The sequence below is a fragment of the Capsicum annuum genome, chromosome 3 (genome assembly GCF_002878395.1).
Source record: "Capsicum annuum cultivar UCD-10X-F1 chromosome 3, UCD10Xv1.1, whole genome shotgun sequence".
Taxonomy (NCBI): domain Eukaryota; kingdom Viridiplantae; phylum Streptophyta; class Magnoliopsida; order Solanales; family Solanaceae; genus Capsicum; species Capsicum annuum.
Genome location: NC_061113.1, coordinates 248,498,422 through 248,516,774, shown reverse-complemented (window position 1 = coordinate 248,516,774; position 18,353 = coordinate 248,498,422). Strand labels below are relative to the sequence as shown.

Here is an 18,353-nt window from a genome sequence, read left to right as displayed (position 1 = left end):
TTCAATAATTATTCAAACTTTCAAAAAAATTTCGTAATTAATCTTCAAACTGTCGAGATTTATGTTGTTTGCCCTTAAACGAACATTGACTCAATCTATCTGATGTTTATTGGGTCAATATGGGTTTTGAGTGATGGTTTATAATCCAGCCCAATTGGAGAGTCCAAATTGGAAAAATAAGCCCAATCCAATCAACCTGACAAATGACAACGGTAGTTGATAATCAGTAAAGCCCAATGAAAAGAAGATAGATTATAGATATAATTGAACCTAAAGCATTTTAGGAAATAAATTTGGGAACTTTTACATTGTACAACCGCCCACCAAAATAACAGCCGACAAATATATTTTCTTTGTATATTAACGTGTATATTCATATAATATACATATTTTATACACAAACAGTTATCTATCAGTTGTATTTATTCTTAACTAGACTTCCCCAATGTGCGTTAGGCAGGCCCTTACACGTAAATGAATTTAACATATATTTGAGCATTATTGAAATCAAACAAATGACAAGTTAATCTATAACATATAGTACTAAAGCAATTTTGTTTACGCCAGAAGAGCCTTAACAATTGTTTTATAAGTAGCGCTTTACCAGCTTGACGACTCTCCCGTTTCTTTTTCAAAAACGGATTAATTAACGGCATTTTTCGGCGCCCTATATTAATGGATGGCTAACAAGTTGTTGTATACATCATCTTAATTGATAATCTTTAGCAGTATATCGTGTGTATATGTAGTCTTTTGTGATTCGTCTATTATTTTTCTAAAAAAATTGGTGGGAAAATTATAAGATAGTACAATAGCAAGTGTTAGTCAAAATTTGTAGATGGCCAAACACAGCCAATATTACAATACGTAGTTTCACCAGCATTAGGAAAACTATAAACAACAATCAACCTTGTTTGTTCAACTTCCTTTTTCTAAAATCCAAACCAAACATTTCTACACTTGTAAAATCTTAATACTCTATCTTCATTTCCTTGTTTATTTTTCTGCTTCATCAATTCTCTTAACTCCCAAAAAAATGGCTTCCCCATGTACAACTTACTATTCAAGTCCTGGTAGTCCTGAAGATGACTCAATGGTACTTTTCTCAACTTCAACTTCATGTTCACCAGCCAAAGAATCCACTATAACTCACTCTAATTCGTCGTCCTTCAATTCTTCATCACCACCACCACCGCCACAATCGTCTACAAATGCTAAAACTTATGAACTAAGGATTCGAAATCTTTCATATACTGTCTCTCCGAATGGCTCGATGTTTTCTTCATTGACGAAGAAGAGTGCTAAGCCAAAAACCACCATACTCAAATCAGTCTCTTTTGTGGCTGGATGTTCAGAGATTCTAGCGATCGTTGGACCAAGTGGGACGGGCAAGTCAACGTTGTTACGTGTGATATCGGGTAGGGTAAGGGATAAAGAGTTTGATCCAAAGAGTATTTATCTCAATGACCATGCAGTTACTAGCCCTGCACAATTGAGGAACATATGTGGATTTGTGGCTCAAGAGGACAATTTACTTCCTTTGTTAACTGCGAAGGAAACTTTAATGTTCAGCGCGAAGTTTAGGCTACGAGGGATGAGTTCAAAGGAGAGAGAAGAAAGAGTCGAAAGCTTGATGCAAGAACTTGGCCTTGATCATGTAGCTGACAACTTTGTTGGAGATGAAGAGAATAGAGGAATTTCAGGTGGTGAAAGAAAAAGGGTGTCAATTGGAGTTGACATGATTCATGATCCTCATATATTACTCTTAGATGAGCCAACTTCAGGACTGGACAGTAGTTCAGCACTTCAAGTGATTGAATTGCTGTCATCCATGGCGAAAACAAAACGGAGAACTATAATTTTATCCATCCATCAGCCTAGTTATAGAATTCTTCAGTACATTTCTAATCTCTTGATCCTCTCTCATGGATCTGTCGTTCACTATGGCTCACTTGAATCGCTCGAGGAAAATATAAGCAGGATGGGATATGAAATACCTATTCAGCTCAACCCTCTTGAATTTGCAATGGAGATTATATCCGTGTTGGAAAACCAGGAACCGCATTCTAAGTATCAGTCATGTGCCTATCTGAGATGGGAAGAAGCCATAATTCAAGATAGCGCGAATAAAGAAGTAATCGATCAGGCAAAAACTGGTGCTGTTTCGGATGCAAGTTGTTCAAGTCTATTCGAAATAGCAGTGTTATGTTCAAGATTCTGGAAGATTATTTACAGGACAAAGCAGCTGTTCTTGGCGAGAACGATGCAAGCCCTTGTGGGAGGATTTGGACTTGGGAGTGTTTATATAAAGATGAGGCATGATGAAGGTGCAGTTGCAGAAAGATTAGGCCTTTTTGCATTTAGCCTTAGTTTTCTTCTTTCTTCAACTGTTGAAGCACTTCCAATTTATCTTCAAGAAAGGCGTGTGATCATGAAGGAAGCCTCTAGAGGAGCCTATAAAATCTCTTCTTACATGATCGCGAACACCATAATCTTTCTCCCATTTCTCTTTGCAGTGGCCATTCTTTTCGCCGTCCCAGTATACTGGATAGTTGGGCTGAATCCCTCGATTACAGCTTTCGCGTTCTTCACTTTCGTGGTTTGGGTGATAGTATTGATGGCCAGCTCTTTGGTTCTGTTTCTTAGTGCAATTTCACCTGATTTTATTTCAGGGAATTCACTGATTTGCACTGTTCTTGGGGCTTTCTTTCTATTCTCTGGCTACTTCATCCCAAAAGAATGCATACCAAAATATTGGCTTTTCATGTACTATGTTTCATTATATAGGTACCCTTTGGATGCTTTGCTCACAAATGAATATTGGAGCTTGAGGAACAAATGTTTCTCTTGGAATGAAGATCATTCAAAATGCTTGCTTACAGGCAATGATGTCCTGAAGAATAGGGGACTTGACAAGGATGCTAGGTGGATGAATGTTGGAATTATGCTTGCTTTCTTTGTGTTTTATAGGGTGATTTGTTGGATTATTCTAGCAAGAAAAGTGTCAAAGACAACAATTTGAAAGATTATAATATGCTGGAGATCTGAAAGAAACAACATTATTGCTGAAGGTTGAAGACCGAGTATCTCCTGTTTATATGTACAATAGATCTATGTTGCTACTCAAAAATGCCACCGGGTGCGTGCCGAATGTTTCAAAAGCAGTACGTTTTTGAAGGATTCAACATGCATGCGGCAGCATTTCTGAAGAGTCCGAGAAATATTACGATAGATTAGCTTATTGGAGAAATCTTTTCATGTGTGATTCTTTTGTAGTTCACTTCTGTTAATCTAGCTGTCATGTACTATTAGTCTAAAATCTGTATGGACCTTTTTTTTTATTTATTTGGTTTGTTCGTACATACTCTTTTGCCTCCAATTTATACGACGGTTTTATCTTTTTGAGACGTTTCGAAATGTTTGATACCATTCTATTTTCGTATTATTCCAAGAGTTAAAAACTTCATCAATTTCTTTACTTCAACTTCGAAACATAACTATTTCTTCCATTATTTATTACTGGTACATATATACTACATATTCTAGACTTTGTATCTGTGAAACACTACCACATAAAATAGAATGGATGAAGTATGAGATCACTTTCTCACATCACACGTTTCCTATTTGGTTCTTACATGACAGAAAAAACAGGACAAGCAACTACAGTCTACACCTACCTTGGTCAACATCAGTACTGCATTAGAATCTCTAAGGTGCTCAATGGCTTAATCTAATACGAGATTTAGCAGCTGATCATAGCCTTTAAGTGTTCCTACCAGTAAGCTTGACTTGCAAATCCTTGTTAACAAATTTTGCTAAATCTAAAACAATTGGCGGCCCCTTATTATGTCCAAAAAAAAAAATTAATGGGGCCCTTCCGATCACTTAAAAGGTTGTCTTATTGTAAAAAAGAAAATACAACATTAATTTTATCAAAATAATGAATATTTAATAAACCTCTGTCCATTACTAATAGTAGGATTCTAGGAAAGAGTATGTAAAACGTTGTTTTTTGAAAATTCTGATGAGATTCAAGTGCCCTAATTGAGTTCTTTACACATAAAATGTGCTTGGCGTGGAATGTTATGAGATTATGGCAATTGGTACTTGGTAGTGAAAGGACCAAGAAGTTCCCTAACACAAGACACAAAGGCCATATTCAAAGAATGCATTGCGTTTCATTCGTTGTTTGTAGTAATACAAACTTATAAGAAACAAACAAATTTTGTGGTGATGACAGTAATTAATGATGTTTGTATGACACATACTGTTGATGGACAGTGAGTAAGGGGCGGACAAATTTAAGGCGCACTTAGGTTTGGCTAAATTCAATAATTTTGGTTCAAATTATATAATTTAATTTACAAATATTTTGAGTATAAATAAATTGTTTACTCAGAACCTAGTTATATGGAGTGAGACATGATTTCAACTTCATAGATTTTGATTTTTAGAATGACGGTTCTAAAATTAAGTTATATATGATTTTTTGGATATAAATATACTGTTTGTAAAAAAATCACTAGATCACACCAAACTCATATTAGCAATTCACTAGTTCAGATAGAAACACATATAGACAACAATATATTCAGTGTAATTTTGCAAGTGAAGTCCAAATAGGCAGTGTGTTCGTCATGTCAACCCTATTAGAGGCGGATCTAGGATTTTGAGGTACCGGGTGCCATGCCGTCCAAATAGGATTTGCGGGTTGATTCTTTTAATTTTGGGTTACAATTTAGGCTATTTATCATCATTTTATTTTATAAACAAATCGATCAAATACGTCTAGTGAGTTATGTTCTTTTTTTAGATATGTTGAGATCAAAAACTCCCAAGTAGTTTAATTTTTTTCGATATAAGAGGTCTTATTCTTCATAACTTTGAGAGAGAAAAAGAGATTTTTCATGTTAAAAATTTAAATTTATAAAAATCATATGATACAGTTATCTTAATATACTCATATTCCGTTACCTTTATATGTTGAGAGTGTTGTTGTAGATTTATAATTTGAAAGAATTAAAAATTATAGCTTCAACTATCATCTTCACTTAGTTCAAACGATCGAAAACTTTAAATTTTAAAATCTCTAACATAATAATATCCATAATTTTATAGCCGTGAACTTTTTAAAAATTTAATATGTTCTTGTTAATATTTATGTGATGTTTAAGATTTAATACTTATTAATTCACACAAATACACATGAAACACTAGTATCAAGAGAACGAAAAAGACACAAAAATGAAGTAGTGGTGGGGGGGGGGGGGGGGGCAGTGCTGAGCAGCCTCCTTTGTGCAAGCAAAGGAACAAGCCAAAAATACAATGCTCATTATTAGGTTTTGACCCCTGGTCAGTGCGGTTGTATTTTCTGCCCATTGTCAATGGCACTAATTGCCACTTTGTTTAAGGGGTGACAAGTATATTATATATTCAATTCTTCTGCATTATATGCATATATACACAAAGTTTCAACCAAAGTCTGCGGGTGCCGTGCCACCCCCTGAGTACACATAGATCCGCCCTTGGACCCTATGAACGTAGAAAGACAATTTTCAAAAACACATAAAAACCATAAGCTATTTTACTTAAACATAAAATAGGTACTACTTAATTTTTGAAGCGTGAAATAACCACAAAAATAACCACCAAAGAATATGGTCTAGTAGATGGGGTTGCTCTTCCCTTAACTAGAGATCTCAGGTTCGAGTCCTAAGTATGAAAAAATCCATGGAAAAAGCCTTGATAGGGAGCGTTTCTCCCGAATGGATCCTACGCAGCGCGAATTCGAATTAGTCAGATTCCAATGCAAATATCGAATACCAAATACCGAATTAAAAACAAAAAAATAAAACACAAAAATAAGAGTTTTCCCAATTTTATTACGTGACCCAAGAAATTATTGAACCTTGTGTGTGGGCAAGAAGTTTACTTCTGTAAATGTTTTACCGAACTTTGTTTTTGTATATGTTCCTTCTATTGAAACATAGGAGTCGTTAGTTAGAGTATATATAAATAATTTTAAATAGAATGTATTGGTAATATTTGCACTAATGATGCTTGTATTGGTAATACTGACATTATTTATGCTAACAGTATTTGTTATACATTATTTAATGTGATGTATTAGAACTTGTCTTTACAATTTTTATATATTTAAATAAAAGTTTTAAAAAATTGCATATACATTCTAAGATTCATCCGGATCTTGCATGGATTCAATATATGTTCTTTTTTGTCTCAATTTATGTGACACAAATAGAATTTAGATAATCAACCACACTTTTAATATGTATTTAGATAATTTAAGTTGTTAACTATTGTAATTTATAATATTTTTGTATGTAATTTTCAAATAATATACATTGCTTTTCTTGTCCAAACTTTTGTGGCATTAATAGTTAATTATATTTTTTTAAATAATTTTAGTTTTAATTATTGTGATTTATAATACTTTTCTTCTATTCTACTTTAAGTGACACTAATATAATTTCAGGAGTCAATCAGATATTTTATATTTTATATTTTTTTAAGTTGTTAATTATTGTGATTTGTAGTATTTTTTACAATTCTTTTTAAATATATAACAAATTAAATTATTTCTAGATATCTTAAGTTGATAACTATTGTAATTTATAATACTTTTTATATAATTTTTGAAATATATGTTACTCTCCCTGTCCAGAGTTTCGTATCGTCGATAGCCAATTGTATTTATTAAATAACTTTAATTTTTAATTATTGTAGTTTATAATATTTCTTCTATTTCAATTAAGTAACACAATGTTTAGATGATCATAATAATTAATTAGGGGTGATATAGTAAAATCACGATTGAAGCCGCGAAGCATAAATATCTTAAATGACTTACGGCAAATAATTAGAAGTGACATAGCAAAATTACTATAAAAAATACTCGTGAAAAAAATTAAGTGGACCTCATATAAAATGTCAAGTTAATTCTAAACTTCAAGAGTTAATTTATCATTTTTATATCTATCTTATTTTTTTATTAAATATTATTAATTTTTTAATACCTAAATGACTAATAATAATTAATTAGGGTGGTATTTAGTAAAATCATGGTTGAAGTAGCTGAAGCAGACATGTTATAAATGTCTATTTTATTTTTAATTAGATATTATTAATCTTTCAATACCTATATGACTTATAATAATTAATTAGGGATGATATAGTAAAATCACGTTTGAAACAGCTGAAGCAAGCATGTCATAAATATTTATTTTATCCTTTTTAATTCAATATTATTAATTTTTTAATACTTAAATGACTTATAATAACTAATTAGGGGTGATATAGTAAAAACACGAATTATATATTATTAATTTTTCAATATATAAATGACCTATAATAATTAATTAGATGTGATATAGTAAAATTAAGGTTAAAGAGACATGTCATAAATATCTATTTTATATTTTAATTAAATATTATTATATTTTAATATATAAATGACTTATAATAATTAATTAAGGGTGATATATTTAATTCTGGAGTAACAAAAATTTAAATGCGAAATATAGTGAAAAAATTATTTACTTTTAAGAGAGTAAAATAAAAAAATATATGAAATATTTAATTATACATTTTAATAAGTATGGGCTTCATCATATTCAATAGAACTTTGGTATCACTGTAATTAAATAAAAAAGGGAGGATTTTTATTTAAGGTCATGGTTGTATTTAAATGAAAATGATTGGGCTTTTTCTTTTAGATGTGTTGGTAAGGTTCAAAAAGTAAAGCATTAAAGATAACTATGATAAGCAAGTTAACTTTACAAAAAGACCATTATATCCTTAAATATTTTATCAATGCCTTTTAGGTGTCATGTTGAAACCAATGTTTTTATTATATAGAAAAGAAAAGAAAAGAAAAGAAATATAAAATATATATAAAAAAATATATAGAAAGTGTATGAGAATTATATAATTGTTGTATAAAATGTGTAAAAAAAAAAAGTACAGTTATTGTATAAATTATGTATCAAAATTGTATAATTTTCGTATAAAATATTTATATGCATAAGATTTGTATAGAAACTGTATAGTAAGTGTGTAGAAACGGTATAGAACAAGTCAGTAAATTGAAATGGCTAGAAAGTAAAATTTAAATTTCATTGTCATTTTCGTGGAAATAATTTAATTTGAAGTGTCGTTTCTGTCCCTTTATAGTTATTTCTTAGACTTAAATTTCTTATATTCAAAAATATTAAGATGAATTTATTATTGTATTAATGATTTTGCATGGATATAAAGTTAATTATCCAATGCATTTGAAAAGGATAGTGAAAACAGAGAATTAAGGAGTTACGTGCATGTTTGTTGTCTAGCCTTTTATAGCCGCACTTATCGTAATTGCATTGCTCAATAAATTTAAATAAAATTTAAGTTTGATGGGTTATTGGTGTATTTTTTTTTACATTATCAGGTGATTTTTATCTATCGTAGCAGGTCATTCATTTCTCAGATAAAAATATAAAAACAAATGACCTGCTAAAACAAGTAAAAGTCATATGATGGTGTAAAAAGAAAATACATCGACAATACATCAAATTTAAACTCTTTTAAATATTAACATTAAACTTGTTGCAGATCAGGAAAAACCTTTTTTGTTAAAGAGAATTGGCTGTAGAGAGAGCGTCTATCTCTCATAAGAGAAGAAGAGTCACTTGTTTTTTTTTATAGTATAGAGTAGGTCTGAAATTTCAAGCGCTCCTAACTCATAAACCACACACGAACAAACACATAGAGGCCCATAAAACCCCCAAATAATAGACTAATAAATACTCGAGACGTACATTTTTTGTGTGAAGTTTTCATTTTAATGAATCAAAGTTGTGTGTAAAATGGTCCTTTTTTTTTTTGCAACATGTAAGAGTACTTTTTCTTGTTATACATTCCTATGAATAAATGAATCAAAAAAAAATGTGAGTCCTAAATTAGTCTCCAATACAATAGTGTGGGTGTGGTTCTGTTTCCTTCTCCTACGCTGAGTCACAAGCAACACGTCGAAAAGCATGAACGAGCCATATTCAGAAATTGAGAGTAAAGTATAAGTAAAATGTCAGAGATTACTTCCTCTTTGAGGGTCACTCTCTTTATGTGTTCAATGTTTTGAAAGAAGTGGAGCAGCAGACAAAGAGAGCACTTTGACATTGGCTATTTTATTCTATGATGATTTTTCCCTATCTAGATTTGAGTCTTAATTGTTTGGGAGTATATACTTAGGTGTTGTTTGGCATGTGGATAAATTATTCTTGGATTATTATTTCTGAATTATTTTATTCATGAAAGAGGGGATATAATATAATTTTAAATTGAATGGAATAAATTTATACTATTTAAAAAATTAAGGACAGTTTGGTGCACTAAAACTATCGTCGTTATGCGTGGTGTCCGGAAAAGAGCCCACCACAAGGGTATATCGTATGCAGCCTTACCCTGCATTTTCTAAATTTATACCGTTTATGAAGCACAGTTTAATTTTATTTAGATTTAATTAATCTTGAGATATTTCACTTACTCGCATACCAAATGATCCGTTAGTTGCAGAAAATTTTCATGATAGAGATGCTTTATTCCCTTAGGGATCGTTTGGTAGAGTGTATTAGAAAACTAATGCATGCATTAGTTTAATGTGTATTACTAATACCTTGTTTGGTATACTTTTGTACCCCATGTATAACTAATGCTTGCATTAGTTATACACTCTATTGTGTATTAAGGTGTGTATTACTAATACCTCAAAATCTATGGTACTAGCAATGCAATGGATCCAATACATGCATTAACATGATTAAAGATACTATTATCCCTCAAAAAAAAATTCACATTCTTTCTAACATATATATGGAGGATATTATTACAAAAAAAAAATTTTTTTTAAAGAAATTATTTAATTCATATTATTTTTAATATATCAAACCAAACACTGCAAACAAAAACACAAACATAACTAATGCAAGCATAGATAACATAAACATTACTAATACAAACATTACTAACACACCATATTTTGTATTATTATTATACACTCTATCAGACGACTCCTTAATGAGCTTGCCCAACGTGGATTTAAATTAATTAATTAATGAGTTTTTAATATTGAAATGACTGAAAAAACGACTCTTCGGATTCCCTTTCAATAATTATGGGCCTTTCTGAATTAGTAATTCATACTATCTGCATTTCATATTATATTAGTTGATCCTCTTATTAAAAATATTTATTTTATTCTATTTATTTAAATTCTAAAATTAAGAGAAATTTATTGTATTTTTTCAATACTATCCCTATCATTAAATGATTATATAAAGTGTATGTATTCAAAATTATATTTTCAATGCGTAATTAATAGGATGACTTTAGTAAAATAAATTTTATTAAATATTTTTCTTAAAGAAAATGTCATGCATGGCAACAGGGGCTAACTAAAACGAAACGGTAGGAGTAGTTTAGAGATATTGATTAAGTAGGATAATGTTGTGGGAGCAAACAAAGCTCAACAATATTTGCTTACGTTCAACTGGTAGTTGGGAGGACATGTACTTATTTCTTTCTGCGCGTTTCCCTTCATAATTTTCAATGTCAATATTTATATAAACATATATATAATTTAAATTGTCTATCAACAATTCATTTCTAAGTCGTTGGATAATAAGACAAGTTGATTATAGAAAATATCTTAGATGTTAATTACTTAGATATCACCTAAAAGTTTCTGTACGAAATTGGTAATAAGAAGAAAGTCCACTCATGGAAGTTAAGGCAGAACCAGAGAAAACAAGAATAGGATTATTTAATCAAAATTGAGTTTTATTTAAACTATTTTACTCTTGCTAAATGGGAAAGAGTAAACTATGAAGTTTCTTGTTTCAGCAGCAACATTTAACACTGTCTTAATTAAGATTATCTATAATAAACATATATTTCGTGTTGTATTTAAGAGTTTGAGTTTGGTGCACCGTCAATATATTTTCTTTTTATACCATCATGTGACTTTTACCTGTTGTTGCAGGTCATTCATTTTTATATTTTTACCTGAGAAATGGATGACCTGCTACAGCAGGTAAAAGTTACCTGATAATGCAAAAAAAAAAAAAAAAACACCAACAGTGCACCAAACTTAAATTCTGTATTTAAATCCTTCCTTTTTAACCAAGTAAATAATGAAGGATAAATAACATGAAAGAAAATAAGACAAATACCTAAATGTGTCCAACTTTGCCTCAACTTATCGACATTTATGATCTTCAATTTTGAGTGTGCACACGTAGACCTCATTTAAATTTTTATAAAGTTGAATAAGTAAACACATGCGTTCTACGTACACACGGGATCACCGTGTAAATGGCATGCCATCCTACGCAGTATCTACATGATAATTCGTATTAGATCATAAATTTTAAAAGTTTTTCTTTATTTTTAAAATTTTGTGTCAAATCAAGCCAACTCATATAAATTGAGATGGGGGCATAGTAAGCAAGAAGTGACTGATGAATTAGTAATCATTTTGAGTTATTTGCCTTAATCATTACTGTTAGTACGCCGTTGATTTCTTTTTATTTGCTTCTTTCGTTTTTCGTTAGTAAATTTGACTAAGTTTTTTTTAAAAAAGTTAATTAATTTAATTTTTTATAATTAAAATTAGATATTCAAAAACTATATGAAAAGTACTATAAATTGAATTTTTTTTTTTCAATTTGATTAAAAAATACATCTTAAAATATTGACCAAAATTTATATTTCTTGATTCAGAAAGTAAAAATAAAACAAATAAAAAGAAATGAAGGAAATACTAATTTTCGTTCCAATTAAGGGGCTCTTTTCCATTACCACTGATTACACACATTTTTCAATGACTAAGTAACTCATCATAATTTTTTATAGTACTTATCCGACGATAGAGTAAATAATCACTCGCACAAAAGAAAGAGCATTACAAAAAATTAAAATTAGCTCTCAATTTCATTGCTAAATTGTTAACAGTTTTTTCTTTTTTTTTTGTAATCCATATAAGTAAGATTAGCATTTCGTTCAAATTATAGAATTTGTCCGTCGCTTACCTATCCCGAACGCAGCTATGAGCCTCACGATTACAAAGGTCAAGTTTTGTTTTATTGATTTACAGTTCCCATATTCAAAACCTTATGTTAGAGAGCTATCGTATTAGTCATTGACAAATATAATTTAACGTATCTATTATATTTACTATTTTTTGCTTTTCAGTATTCTCTTAATAAGTATTAGCCAAAATAAATATTTACTTCATACATTCTTCTTTACTTGTCCATGTTACTAATATAGATGCCTTAAAAATACCTATTCAGTTTGAAAAACTATTTTAATAGATAATTTATACAATGTCCATTTTAATCTTAGTTATTAACTATAGTCATTACCCAATAGTTTTTTCAAAACGTTGAATTTATTATATTCAATAGGTGATGTAGTGAAATTATCCTATTTATTACTACCCCCTTTATGTGTCGTCATTTGACCAAGTATGGAGTTTAAAAAATAAATGATGAGTGATGACTTTGTAAAGTTTATAAAATTGCCTCTCTTAAAGTTATTTTAATATTTATTTTTAGTCGACTTTTCTTATTAAGTATGATCCACGAAGGAAAAAATGATGCCATTAGATAGTTACCAAATAAGAAAAAGTGATATTCTTTTTTTGAAATGACCCAAAAAAAATGACAACACATAAAATAAGTTGATGCTTGGGACTCTAAGTTACTTTACTCTATAACAAATGATCCCTAAATAATCTCAGCCACAATTCACAAATAAAATTAGCAATTGTAGAACTCCGTCAAACGACATCGTGGCCTTTTCTGTGCCTTAGGATTAACTTTTAGCTTCACACTCAAGCTGCATCATTTCAAAGCTATCGGCAGTAATTGATAAACATCATTTAACGTATCTATCGTATTTATTAATTTTCACTTTTTAGTAGTATTCTTTTACATAAGCTGCCAAAATAAGTATTTACTATTTACCAAGATGTAAATTTTAAGTTTCGATGCTTGACGCCCAATTTCTTTTAACCTATCTAACTATTCCAAGTAATCCCATTCCCACCCACAAATTATGGAATTACCCATATTCCAGAACTTGATCAATGATTTTATGTGCCTTAGGTAAGGAACGAAGGATTATCCCTCTATTTTTTCAACCCCTATTTTCTTAGTGGCATTTTTTTTTATTTTTCAATTCGTCTTGAAAAATTGTTATCTTAATATAGTTTAAAATAACTTAATTTAATTTTTTATTTTTAATAAAATAATTTATAACTAATTAAATATATATGAATTATTTTTATATCACAAAGTTTAAAATTCTTTTTTTTTTTATTATTGTATCAAGTTAAATAATACTAAATAAAATATAACAAAAATACACACTGCTTCCTTCATTCATCGATATTTGTTTATATTATTAAAAGTAGATGTTAAACAATATTTGTCTACACACTTAAACTGAATAATTTCTACTTATGTATTAATATTTTTAAAATATTGAATTTATCATATTCAAATGATAATATACAATAATAAATTATTGTGGATGGATAAGTATTGTTTGACCGGACATGAAATTTAAAAGATAAATAATAATTTTATAAAGTTTATAAATTTGAACTCTCTCAAAATCATTTTAATGTTTGTTTTTTGGACTTGAGTTTCATACTGAGGGTGCACGGGGAAATTGGGGTTGAATTCAGGGGCAATTAGGGAACAAAATGATATATATATAACCACACGAAGTGCTTAAACATCTTTTATTTCTCGTAGCGAAACGGAGATAGAAGTTTCGGTTATCCAGTTGTGTTTCACACACCCATTCGTGCCCTTTCTCTCTCCATATCTAAACCCCCCAATTTGCTTTCTCTCTCTAAACTCTTCACATTTTCATCTCGCCAATTTTAGGGTTTTTGATCAACAATGGTTTCCGATTCAATCACCAACCGTTCGATCCCAATTGCTTCATCTAACCCCAAAGATTTTGCCAAGAAAAAAAGGGTAATTATTTTATCCGGCTTCAAGTTTTGTACCTATTACTTTGTATTTTTTAATATTATTTTGGTTTAATTTCTGTGATTTGTTGTATGAATTCAGGCTAATCGGTCGGCGAAGTTGAAGCAGTGCAAGCTTGATGCTCGGCGCGAACAGTGGCTTTCACAAGGTTCCATTAAATCTCCCTTTTTTGTCACTTTTCTTTTTTTAAAATGATTTTGCATGTATTTTTAATCCGATTTTTGGTGAGAAAATTATTTCCTTTTTTAATTCTTATACTTTCTTTAATTTGTGATTATTTATTTAAATGTTTTGTGTGTATATTTCTTAAATCTTGGTGGTTGGGGTTTTGTATAGTGAAGAACAAAGGTTTGAAGGAGGAGACGAACAATGGAGGAAGTCGTGGTGCGGCGAAGAATGTTGTGAATGAGAGGGAAAGATTGATTGAGAAGTTGGAGATAAAGCCGAGAGTCGAAGAGGATAATGAAGGATTGGTACACCACTGCAGTGATTATGATTCACCTACAAGCCAGACGAGTAGTGTTTTGGGAGGAAATGATTCTGGGACTAATTTCACTGGGAGCAGTAGTGGCAGTAGTAGCAGTAGTAGCAGTGGTGGATGTTGTTCAGGGAGTGTGAGTGAAGAAGATGAAGAAGAGGACGATGACTGCTTGGATGACTGGGAGGCTGTTGCTGATGCTCTGGCTGCCGCTGATAAAGAACAGGAGCAGCAAAATCCCAGCTTGGATTCACACTTTGCGAGGGATGAGAATGTGACAGATGGGAGTTCTACTCAAGAGGTTTCTGCCAAGAAGGGGCCAGGGACTGATAAGTCAAAGCAGGAGTGTAATGATGACAGAGGATTGACACGTAGACCTCCTCCCAGTTGCCGGGCATGGAGGCCCGACGATTCATTCCGTCCATTGGGTCTACCAAATTTGTCAAAGCTGTATAGTTTCCCAACGAATTCTGAGCGGCATTGTAGGAGGGGCTCTGTATGGGGATGTAAGAGTTTATCTACGCCAACGTCGTGTCCGATATGCTGTGAAGATTTGGACTATACAGACACAAGCTTTCTCCCTTGTTCGTGTGGATTCAGGCTTTGTCTCTTTTGTCACAAGAGGATTCTTGAGGAGGATGGGCGTTGCCCAGGGTGCAGGAAGCAGTATAACCAAGATGCAGTTGAGCGAGAGACGACCATTGATGGTGGCAGCTTGACGATTCGATTGGCTCGTTCCTTTAGCATGATATCAAGGTCCTAGGAAGATTCTGTTCCCATGAATGTGTATGTTGGGTCCTTTTCTGTCTCTGCATGACATGTGAGTGTTCTAGTTCTTAATAGACTGTGAGTCAAGATTATCCATAGCTATAGGTGTTGATATAGAACGTGATTTTGGACGAACAGGGGAATGTTCTGATTTCTTTTAAGAGTTTTTGCATTATAGATGTGGTGCTTATGCTGATGTAGAACACTCATTATGTGAATAAATAAGGTGGTATTGAAGTTAAATACACCGAACGTGTAATGTTTCACCCTCTGAACTTATTATTATTAATTATTAATATGTATAATAATGAAAGAGCAATTTGAAATTACCAAGGTTCTCAAGAAATGCTTAAACTTTGGCAAATAAAGAATGAGAAAGCATTCTGCCACTAGTATTCCAAACCTTCCCTGTGCTCTAGAGTGGAAAATTAGAAATGCTTGAACTTTGAGAATTACAAATATATAATTGTTTACCATCAAATAAATGACAAAAGTGGATGAATCAATTTATCATTAAAGGGCAACCTGGTGCACTAAAGCTCTCGCTATGTGCGGGGTCCGAGGAAGGGCCGGATCATAAGAGCCTATTGTACGCAGCCTTACCTTGAATTCTTGCCAAAGTCCTTTTCCACGGCTTGAACCCGTGACCTCTTGGTCACATGTCAACAACTTCACCAATTACTCCAAGGCTCCCCGTCAATCAATTTATCATTACAAGAAGGATATATCCCACTACTGTACGACATTTCAATGGAGAGTAAAAGGAATTCTTAATTTGATTTCTTTTAAATCTTAAGTGTGTCGGTGATCCATTGTACGGGTGTAAGGAGAATGTTGTTGGGCTTGACAGATATATTGCATGTCTTTCCTCTTAGATGTATCTGGTGTAGTCCTGGATGAATGTGAAACTTTCTGTAGTCCAAGAGGGATAATTAGGCATTCAGATCTGTAAAAGCTTCGGAGAATTTTGTGTTTGATCAGCAGTTTCAGCAGCCCCCCCCCCCCCCGGTTGTTCAATAGTTTGGTTCATATACAGTATACTGCTGACTGACTTAGTCCAGGAACTTTGAATCAAGTCCCAAAGCCCTTTAATGTAATTAACCACATAAGCAGCATGTCTTATCTCTCTCCTATTATATGGTTTCCAAAAATTGCCTCCTTTATCTGAAATAAAGGTGTATCAGTTAAATCCTTGGGCCAGAAAATTTCCGTGATGCCAGTATGAAGCCATTAATAATTATCAGAATGGTCTTTAACATCATCTAATGAGAGATTTGAAATGCTTGGCCTCTGTAGACATGCTAAAAAACTAAAACCACCTTATCCACTGCTATAAAGGAACAGGAGAATGATTGAAGTTGCAGAAAACTCCTAGTGCAATTTAGAGGAATGTTGTGTGTATTTTGGAGACTTGTCGTATTAGAAATGCCTTTCACCCTCCTATCCAGTGAATATGAATAAGTGATGAGAAACAAACTGGAATTTGCTAATGAGGCTCTTGAGCATGCCTTTGGCCTCACTTAATTTGAAGTGACATCCAAATTTATACGTGGCATATTTTGATTTTTGGTATGGCTTGATAACTTTTGCCTGAATCGGGTTAGTTTAGGCTCTCTTGGGAAATCCTAGGCTTCTTTTGTGCTTTTGGGAGAAATCTTGTAAGTTGAGGTTCATTAAGCAGAGTGGTCTTACTTATTCATTCATCATTTTATGCGTTCAGTTCTAATGTTGCTAACCTCTCTGTCTTCCTTATTTGTTGTGCATTTGGCTGTCTGACGGTTCTGTGATAATATTTTACATTCAATTTTTACATGGGTAGTGGGATTCCGGAGCATTGTGTCTCTTTCCCGTGTGCTTCTAAAATCCATCACAAGTCATGTAGAAGGGTTCTAGTGATTATTTCAATGGGTTCTGTTCTCTCCATACGATCATGTGAGGATTGGGTTTGCTTCTTCTAAATGACCCCTTCTGACGATGTTTTTTGGGTTAAATTTGTCTTTCTGGTTATGTGAGATTGTTGGAAAGATGATACAAAGTAGTAAGGTCAGTCTTGTCAAGTCAACTTTTGTTTATATCAATAAAGATTCATTCAACATTTTCCCCTGACAAAACAAAGTTTCATTTAGCAAGTCAGACTATAGCTGAACTTTATTTAGTTTCCTTGGATAGACATAGGACCAAAAGATTAATGCTGCTTTAAACATCTTCCCAAGGATTTCTTAATCTGCACCGATTTGTATCTTCTGAGTCTCGATCTAATTTATCTGACTTTCTGCTCTGTTATAGACCAAACAGGAGAACCCAATTCAAAAGACTAATCTGATAGGTGGGGACCCCATTTAGCTTATAAACCCATCAGCATTTCTCACTTCTCTTTTTATCCCGTTGAGGGACAATTGGCATATTACAGTTGCCCCTGCTTGAGAACCTACGGCCTCCTTGGCCACTTATGGCACCCCTCTTGGGTCCAAGCCACCACTCTGAGTCACGTCTCCATGCATGGACCAACCAGCTCTGATACCAATGTTGTAGATCAAACTGGAGAGCCCAACCCAACAGACTATCAACTAGTTGATTTTGCTTAATGTGTGGCATTTGCTTCGTTTGTGTTCTATTGTTTAAGTTTGCATAGTTATAACTTATAAGAGATTGGAGATACCTTGAGACTTCCTTGTGAGTAATTTTTGTTCTACCCTGTTTCTTTTATTACGTTCATTTCTGATGAATGTGGAGGTTTTAAAGGGCTCAGTCAAACCGTGTTAGACTATCTTTTCTCATTTTACCCTGTGCCATTTGTCGGACGTGATCATTCATCTAAACATTGACTTTTTTACCTAGTAGTCATTTGCTGGATATGCTGTTTATTCCCATAGTTGGTCTCACAACTTTTCAGCTTGTCATTCAGTTCGTATTGTATCTTCTTATTGCTAGAACCTTTATAACACACTTCCATTTTGCTCATGCTATTTCTATTCAATGTTGGTGTGACTTCAGTGGAGTGCAAGATGCGGGAAGCACGATTGAGATGGTTCGGACACGTG

At 32.3% G+C, this 18,353-nt stretch overlaps 2 protein-coding genes across 2 annotated transcripts; both read left to right on the top strand.

The window, feature by feature from the left end:
* The first annotated feature begins 894 nt into the window (after window positions 1-894).
* Window positions 895-3,371, top strand: LOC107865953 (ABC transporter G family member 23). Its single transcript, XM_016712138.2, has one exon. It carries the CDS (start codon window positions 1,037-1,039, stop codon window positions 3,020-3,022), a length of 1,986 nt encoding a protein of 661 aa, XP_016567624.2. The 5' UTR covers window positions 895-1,036; the 3' UTR covers window positions 3,023-3,371.
* Window positions 3,372-13,688: 10,317 nt separating this feature from the next.
* On the top strand, window positions 13,689-15,557 carry LOC107862457. Its single transcript, XM_016708048.2, has 3 exons — window positions 13,689-14,051; window positions 14,148-14,214; window positions 14,403-15,557. Exons 1-3 carry the CDS (start codon window positions 13,974-13,976, stop codon window positions 15,305-15,307), a joined length of 1,050 nt encoding a protein of 349 aa, XP_016563534.1. The 5' UTR covers window positions 13,689-13,973; the 3' UTR covers window positions 15,308-15,557.
* The last annotated feature ends 2,796 nt before the right edge of the window (window positions 15,558-18,353 follow it).

Excerpts from the sequence above, each read along its gene's own strand:
- LOC107865953 (XM_016712138.2), top strand. The coding sequence starts at position 1,037 with ATGGCTTCCCCATGTACAACTTACTATTCAAGTCCTGGTAGTCCTGAA.
- LOC107862457 (XM_016708048.2), top strand. The coding sequence starts at position 13,974 with ATGGTTTCCGATTCAATCACCAACCGTTCGATCCCAATTGCTTCATCT. Across the intron at positions 14,052-14,147 it reads ATTTTGCCAAGAAAAAAAGG|GCTAATCGGTCGGCGAAGTT; the intron begins GTAATTATTTTA and ends GTATGAATTCAG. Across the intron at positions 14,215-14,402 it reads CGAACAGTGGCTTTCACAAG|TGAAGAACAAAGGTTTGAAG; the intron begins GTTCCATTAAAT and ends GGTTTTGTATAG.